This window comes from Heterodontus francisci, unplaced genomic scaffold (genome assembly GCF_036365525.1).
Source record: "Heterodontus francisci isolate sHetFra1 unplaced genomic scaffold, sHetFra1.hap1 HAP1_SCAFFOLD_344, whole genome shotgun sequence".
Classification (NCBI taxonomy): Eukaryota; Metazoa; Chordata; class Chondrichthyes; order Heterodontiformes; family Heterodontidae; genus Heterodontus; species Heterodontus francisci.
In genome coordinates, this window is record NW_027141263.1 from 162,501 (window position 1) to 172,026 (window position 9,526).

The 9,526-nt window shown below is 55.7% G+C and overlaps 1 protein-coding gene across 1 annotated transcript; it reads left to right on the forward strand.

The window, feature by feature from the left end:
- Nucleotides 1-3,729: 3,729 nt before the first annotated feature.
- LOC137362568 (probable G-protein coupled receptor 139) lies at nt 3,730-4,596 on the forward strand (the record flags this gene model as incomplete). Its single annotated transcript, XM_068026957.1, has 1 exon — nt 3,730-4,596. A coding segment is annotated over one exon (867 nt), but the record flags the coding sequence as incomplete, so codon positions are not given.
- Nucleotides 4,597-9,526: the final 4,930 nt, after the last annotated feature.

Genomic DNA, 9,526 nt, shown 5'->3' on the forward strand with positions numbered 1-9,526 from the left:
TATATATGCACATACACACACACCACAGCCCATACAGTGAGACTTATATATATACACACACACAGACACACACTCACACCACAGCACAGACACTGAGACTTATATATATGCACACACACAAACACACACACACACACACACACTCAAACCACAGCCCAGACACTGAGACTTATATATATGCACACACACACACCACAGCCCAGACACTGAGACTTATATATATGCACACACACACACACACACCACAGACCAGACACTGAGACTTATATATATGCACACACACACACTCACACCACAGCCCAGACACTGAGACTTATATATATGCACACACACACTCACACTCACAACACAGCTCAGACACTGAGACTTATATGTATGCACACACACACACACACACACACACACACACACACACCACAGCCCAGACACTGAGACTTATATATATGCACACACACACACACACACTCACACACACACACACACACACACACACACACACACCACAGCCCAGACACTGAGACTTATATATATGCACACACACACACACTCACACCACAGCCCAGACACTGAGACTTATATATATGCACACACACACACAGAGACACACACACACAGACACACACACCACAGCCCAGACACTGAGACTTATATATATGCACACACACACACACACACACACACACACACACACACACACACACACACACCACAGCCCAGAAACTGAGACTTATATATATGCACACACACACACACACACACACACACACACACACACAGCCCAGACACTGAGCCTTATATATATGCACACACACACACACACACACACACACACACACACACACACACACACACACACCACAGCCCAGACACTGAGACTTATGTATATGCACACACACACACACCACAGCCCAGACACTGAGACTTATATATATGCACACACACACACACACACGCACACACAGCCCAGACACTGAGACTTATATATATGCACACACACACACACACAGACACACACAGCCCAGACACTGAGACTTATATATGTGCACACACAGACACACACACACAGCCCAGACACTGAGACTTATATATATGCACACACACACACACACACACACACACACACAGCCCAGACACTGAGACTTATCCAAATGCACACACACACACACACACACACACACACACACACACACACACACACACACACACACCAGAGCCCAGACACTGAGACTTATATATATGCACACACACACACACACACACACACGCTCACACCACAGCCCAGACACTGAGTCTTATATATATGCACACACACACACACACACACACACACACACACACACCACAGCCCAGACACTGAGACTTATATATATGCACACACACACACACACACACACACACACACACACACTCACACCACAGCCCAGACACTGAGTCTTATATATATGCACACACACACACACACACACCCACACACACCACAGCCCAGACACTGAGACTTATATATATGCACACACACACACACACACACAAAAACACACCACAGCCCAGACACTGAGACTTCTTTATATGCGCACACACACACACACACACACACACACACACGCTCACACCACAGCCCAGACACTGAGACTTATATATATGCACACACACACACACACACTCACACCACAGCCCAGACACTGAGTCTTATATATATGCACACACACACACACGCACACACATACACACCACAGCCCAGACACTGAGACTTATATATATGCACACACACACACACACACACAAAAACACACCACAGCCCAGACACTGAGACTTATATATATGCGCACACACACACACACCACAGCCCAGACACTGGGACTTATATATATGCACACACACACAGACACACACACACACACACACACACAAAAACACACCACAGCCCAGACACTGAGACTTATATATATGCAGACACACACACACACACACACACACACACCACGGCACAGACACTGAGACTTATATATATGCGCACACACACACACACTCACACACACACACCACAGCCCAGACACTGAGACTTATATATATGCGCACACACACACAGACACACACACCACAGCCCAGACACTGAGACTGATATATATGCACACGCACACAAACACAGACCACAGCCCAGAAACTGAAACTTATATATATGCACACACACACCACAGCCCAGACACTGAGACTTATATGTATGCACACACACACACAAACACACACACACACCACGGCACAGACACTGAGACTTATATATATGCACACACACACACACTCACACACACACACCACAGCCCAGACACTGAGACTTATATATATGCACACACACACACAGACACACACACCACAGCCCAGAAACTGAGACTGATATATATGCACACGCACACAAACACAGACCACAGCCCAGACACTGAAACTTATATATATGCACACACACACACACACACACCACAGCCCAGACACTGAGACTTATATATATGCACACAAAGACACACACACACACACACCACAGCCCAGACACTGAGACTTATATATATGCACACACACACCACAGCCCAGACACTGAGATTTATATATATGCACACACACACACACACACACACACACACACACACACACACTCACACACACACCACAGCCCAGACACTGAGACTTATATATATGCACACACACACACTCCACAGCCCAGAAACTGAGACTTATATATATGCACACACACACACACACACACACACACACCACATCCCAGACACTGAGTCTTATATATATGCACACACACACACACACACCACAGCCCAGACACTGAAACTTATATATATGCACACACACACACACACACACACACACACACACACACACACACACACACACACACACCACAGCCCAGACACTGAGACTTATATATATGCACACAAACACACACACACACACACACACACCACAGCCCAGACACTGAGACTTATATATATGCACACACACACACCACAGCCCAGACACTGAGACTTATATATATGCACACACATGCACACACACACTCACACACACACCACAGCCCAGACACTGAGACTTATATATATGCACACACACACACACACCACAGCCCAGACACTGAGACTTATATATATGCACACACACACACACACACACACACCACAGCCCAGACACTGAGACTTGTATATATGCACACACACACACACACACACTCACACCACAGCCCAGACACTTATTCCTATATATATGCACACACACGCACACACACAAACACACACACCACAGCCCAGACACTGAGACTTATATATATGCGCACACACACACACACACACCACAGCCCAGACACTGAGACGTATATATATGCACACACACACAAACACACACACACACAGCCCAGACCCTGAGACTTATATATATGTTTATTTCTGACACTCACACACATACACAGATCTGGTAATATTGCTCCAGTCTGATGTCTAATTTCTCTGTTTATTTCTGACACTCACACACATACACTGATCTGGTAACTTTGCTCCATTCTGATGTCTAATTTCTCTGTTTATTTCTGACACTCACACACATACACAGATCTGGTAACATTGCTCCAGTCTGATGTCTAATTTCTCTGTTTATTTCTGACACTCACACACATACACTGATCTGGTAACTTTGCTCCAGTCTGATGTCTAATTTCTCTGTTTATTTCCCTTCCTCACAGTTAACTTGCTGACGATTGGGATCCTGTCTCGGGGAAAGTGCGGTCTCTCCAAATGTGTCACTCGGTACCTGGTGGCCATGTCAGCGGCGGATCTACTGGTCATTATCCTGGACCTGATATTCAGACACATTCCCATTGTTTATTGGGAACAGTTTCAGTTCCTGTATTACATCCCCGTGTGTAATATCCACGCCGTCCTGCTTTACACAGTCACAGACTGTTCTGTCTGGTTCACCGTCACTTTCACTTTTGATCGATTTGTGGCCATTTGTTGTCAGAATCTGAAAAGTAAATATTGCAGTGAGAAAACATGTGCTGTGGTTGTGGGAACAGTGAGTTTGCTGAGCTGTTTAAAGAACATCTTCTGGTATTTTATGTTCACGGGTCGGTATTGGCTGTGGAACAATCCCTGGTTTTGTGATGTAACAATAGATGTTTATTATTCTCGTGTCTGGGGAACAATCGAGTTCCTCCACAACATTCTAACCCCGGTCATCCCATTTGTGATGATTCTGCTGCTCAACGCTCTCACCGTCAGACACATTTTAGTGAGCAGCAGAGGACGCAGGAGACTCCGGGCTCACAGCAGTGGAGAGAGTCACAGAGACCCCGAGATGGAGAGTCGAAGGAAATCTATCATTTTACTGTTAGTTATCTCTGGTAATTTCATGCTGTTGTGGGCCCTGTTAATGGTGTATTCTATATGGAGCCGGATGTGGTATTTGGGCTATCGGTCTGTTATTCTCCCTCTGTTTCTTCAGGAATTGTCCTTCATGCTCCAGCTCCTGAGCTGCTCCACAAACACTGTGATTTACGCCGTGACCCAGACTCAGTTCAGAGAGCAGGTGAAGAATGTGCTGAAATATCCCTTTAATACAATTGTTAAATTAATTCAATAATCAGAGGAGGGGGAGGGGCCTGTCACCATGGAGACAGAGCGGGGGAGGGGCCTGTCACCATGGAGACAGAGCGGGGGAGGGGCCTGTCACCATGGAGACAGAGCGGGGGAGGGACCTGTCACCATGGAGACAGAGCGGGGGAGGGACCTGTCACCATGGAGACAGAGCGGGGGAGGGGCCTGTCACCATGGAGACAGAGCGGGGGAGGGGCCTCTCACCATGGAGACAGATCGGGGGAGGGGACTGTCACCATGGAGACAGAGCGGGGGAGGAGCCTCTCACCATGGAGACAGAGCGGGGGAGGGGACTGTCACCATGGAGACAGAGAGGGGGAGGGGACTGTCACCATGGAGACAGAGCGGGGGAGGGGACTGTCACCATGGAGACAGAGCGGGGGAGGGGCCTGTCACCATGGAGACAGAGCGGGGGAGGGGACTGTCACCATGGAGACAGAGCGGGGGAGGAGACTGTCACCATGGAGACAGAGCGGGGGAGGGGCCTCTCACCATGGAGACAGAGCGGGGGAGGGGACTGTCACCATGGAGACAGAGCGGGGGAGGGGCCTCTCACCATGGAGACAGAGCGGGGGAGGGGACTGTCACCATGGAGACAGAGCGGGGGAGGGGACTGTCACCATGGAGACAGAGCGGGGGAGGGGACTGTCACCATGGAGACAGAGCGGGGGAGGAGACTGTCACCATGGAGACAGAGCGGGGGAGGGGACTGTCACCATGGAGACAGAGCGGGGGAGGGGCCTGTCACCATGGAGACAGAGCGGGGGAGGGGCCTCTCACCATGGATACAGAGCGGGGGAGGGGACTGTCACCATGGAGACAGAGCGGGGGAGGGGCCTGTCACCATGGAGACAGAGCGGGGGAGGGGACTGTCACCATGGAGACAGAGCGGGGGAGGGGCCTCTCACCATGGAGACAGAGCGGGGGAGGGGCCTCTCACCATGGAGACATAGCGGGGGAGGAGACTGTCACCATGGAGACAGAACGGGGGAGGGGCCTCTCACCATGGAGACAGAGCGGGGGAGGAGCCTCTCACCATGGAGACAGAGCGGGGGAGGAGACTGTCACCATGGAGACAGAGCGGGGGAGGGGACTGTCACCATGGAGACAGAGCGGGGGAGGGGACTGTCACCATGGAGACAGAGCGGGGGAGGGGCCTCTCACCATGCATACAGAGCGGGGGAGGGGACTGTCACCATGGAGACAGAGCGGGGGAGGGGCCTCTCACCATGGAGACAGAGCGGGGGAGGAGACTGTCACCATGGAGACAGAGCGGGGGAGGGGCCTCTCACCATGGAGACAGAGCGGGGGAGGGGCCTGTCACCATGGAGACAGAGCGGGGGAGGGGACTGTCACCATGGAGACAGAGCGGGGGAGGGGACTGTCACCATGGAGACAGAGCGGGGGAGGGGACTGTCACCATGGAGACAGAGCGGGGGAGGGGCCTCTCACCATGGAGACAGAGCGGGGGAGAGGCCTCTCACCATGGAGACAGAGCGGGGGAGGGGACTGTCACCATGGAGACAGAGCGGGGGAGGGGACTGTCACCATGGAGACAGAGCGGGGGAGGGGCCTCTCACCATGGAGACAGAGCGGGGGAGGGGCCTCTCACCATGGAGACAGAGCGGGGAGGGGACTGTCACCATGGAGATAGAGCGGGGGAGGAGACTGTCACCATGGAGACAGAGCGGGGGAGGAGCCTGTCACCATGGAGACAGAGCGGGGGAGGAGACTGTCACCATGGAGACAGAGCGGGGGAGGAGCCTCTCACCATGGAGACAGAGCGGGGGAGGAGACTGTCACCATGGAGACAGAGCGGGGGAGGAGACTGTCACCATGGAGACAGAGCGGGGGAGGGGCCTCTCACCATCTAGACAGAGCGGGGGAGGGGCCTGTCACCATGGAGACAGAGCGGGTGAGGGGCCTCTCACCATGGAGACAGAGCGGGGGAGGGGCCTCTCACCATGGAGACAGAGCGGGGGAGGGGCCTCTCACCATCGAGACAGAGCGGGGGAGGAGACTGTCACCATGGAGACAGAGCGGGGGAGGGGACTGTCACCATGGAGACAGAGCGGGGGAGGGGCCTCTCACCATCGAGACAGAGCGGGGGAGGGGCCTCTCACCATGGAGACAGAGCGGGGGAGGGGCCTCTCACCATGGAGACAGAGCGGGGAGGGGACTGTCACCATGGAGATAGAGCGGGGGAGGAGACTGTCACCATGGAGACAGAGCGGGGGAGGAGCCTGTCACCATGGAGACAGAGCGAGGAGGAGACTGTCACCATGGAGACAGAGCGGGGGAGGAGCCTCTCACCATGGAGACAGAGCGGGGGAGGGGCCTCTCACCATCGAGACAGAGCGGGGGAGGGGCCTGTCACCATGGAGACAGAGCGTGGGAGGGGCCTCTCACCATGGAGACAGAGCGGGGGAGGGGCCTCTCACCATGGAGACAGAGCGGGGGAGGGGCCTCTCACCATCGAGACAGAGCGGGGGAGGAGACTGTCACCATGGAGACAGAGCGGGGGAGGGGACTGTCACCATGGAGACAGAGCGGGGGAGGGGCCTCTCACCATCGAGACAGAGCGGGGGAGGGGACTGTCACCATGGAGACAGAGCGGGGGAGGGGCCTCTCACCATGGAGACAGAGCGGGGGAGGGGACTGTCACCATGGAGATAGAGCGGGGGAGGAGACTGTCACCATGGAGACAGAGCGGGGGAGGAGCCTGTCACCATGGAGACAGAGCGGGGGAGGAGACTGTCACCATGGAGACAGAGCGGGGGAGGAGCCTCTCACCATGGAGACAGAGCGGGGGAGGGGCCTCTCACCATCGAGACAGAGCGGGGGAGGGGCCTGTCACCATGGAGACAGAGCGGGGGCGGGGCCTCTCACCATGGAGACAGAGCGGGGGAGGGGCCTCTCACCATGGAGACAGAGCGGGGGAGGGGCCTCTCACCATGGAAACAGAGCGGGGGAGGAGACTGTCACCATGGAGACAGAGCGGGGGAGGGGACTGTCACCATGGAGACAGAGCGGGGGAGGGGACTGTCACCATGGAGACAGAGCGGGGGAGGGGCCTCTCACCATGGAGACAGAGCGGGGGAGGGGCCTGTCACCATGGAGACAGAGCGGGGGAGGGGACTGTCACCATGGGGACAGAGCGGGGGAGGGGACTGTCACCATGGAGACAGAGCGGGGGAGGGGCCTCTCACCATGGAGACAGAGCGGGGGAGGGGACTGTCACCATGGAGACAGAGCGGAGGAGGGGCCTCTCACCATGGAGACAGAGCGGGGGAGGGGCCTGTCACCATGGAGACAGAGCGGGGGAGGGGCCTGTCACCATGGAGACAGAGCGGGGGAGGGGCCTCTCAACATGGAGACAGAGCGGGGGAGGGGACTGTCACCATGGAGACAGAGCGGGGGAGGGGACTATCACCATGGAGACAGAGCGGGGGAGGGGCCTCTCACCATGGAGACAGAGCGGGGGAGGGGACTGTCACCATGGAGACAGAGCGGGGGAGGGGCCTCTCACCATGGAGACAGAGCGGGGGAGGGGCCTCTCACCATGGAGACAGAGCGGGGGAGGGGCCTGTCACCATGGAGACAGAGCGGGGGAGGGGACTGTCACCATGGTGACAGAGCGGGGGAGGGGCCTCTCACCATGGAGACAGAGCGGGGGAGGGGCCTCTCACCATGGAGACAGAGCGTGGGAGGGGCCTCTCACCATGGAGACAGAGCGGGAGAGGGGCCTGTTTCCAAGGTGACGGCGAGTGGGGGCGTGGTCTGTTACCAAAGTGACGGCGAGTGGGGGCGGGGTCTGTTTCCAAGGTGACGGGAGTGGGGGCGGGGTCTGTTACCAAAGTGACGGCGAGTGGGGGCGGGGTCTGTTTCCACGGTGACGGCGAGTGGGGGCGGGGTCTGTTTCCAGAGTGACGGGAATGTGGGCGGGGTCTGTTTCCAGGGTGACGGGAGTGGGGGCGGGGTCTGTTACCAAGGTGACGGCGAGTGGGGGCGGGGTCTGTTTCCAAGGTGACGGGAGTGGGGGCGGGGTCTGTTACCATAGTGACGGCGAGTGGGGGCGGGGTCTGTTTCCAAGGTGACCGGAGTGGGGGCGGGGTCTGTTTCCAGGGTGACGGGAGTGGGGGCGGGGTCTGTTACCAAAGTGACGGCGAGTGGGGGCGGGGTCTGTTTCCAAGGTGACGGGAGTGGGGGCGGGGTCTGTTACCAAAGTGACGGCGAGTGGGGGCGGTGTCTGTTTCCAAGGTGACGGCGAGTGGGGGGCGGGGTCTGTTTCCAGAGTGACGGGAATGTGGGAGGGGTCTGTTTCCAGGGTGACGGTGTGGGGGCGGGGTCTGTTACCAAGGTGACGGCGAGTGGGGGCGGGGTCTGTTTCCAAGGTGACGGGAGTGGGGGCGGGGTCTGTTTCCAAGGTGACGGTGAGTGGGGGCGGGGTCTGTTTCCAGAGTGACGGCGAATGGGGGCGTGGTCTGTTACCAAAGTGACGGCGAGTGGGGGCGGGGTCTGTTTCCAAGGTGACGGAGTGGGGGCGGGGTATGTTTCTAAGGTGACGGGAGTGGGGGCGGAGTCTGTTACCAAAGTGACGGCGAGTGGGGGCGGGGTCTGTTTCCAAGGTGACGGCGAGTGGGGGCGGGGTCTGTTTCCAAGGTGACGGCGAGTGGGGGCGGGGTCTGTTTCCAGAGTGACGGGAATTAGAATTAGAATTAGAACTAGAACATTACAGCGCAGTACAGGCCCTTCGGCCCTCGATGTTGCGCCGATCATCTGACCTACACTATTCCATTTACATCCATATGTCTATCCAATGACCACTTAAATGCCCTTAAAGTTGGCGAGTCTACTACTGTTGCAGGCAGGGCGTTCCACGC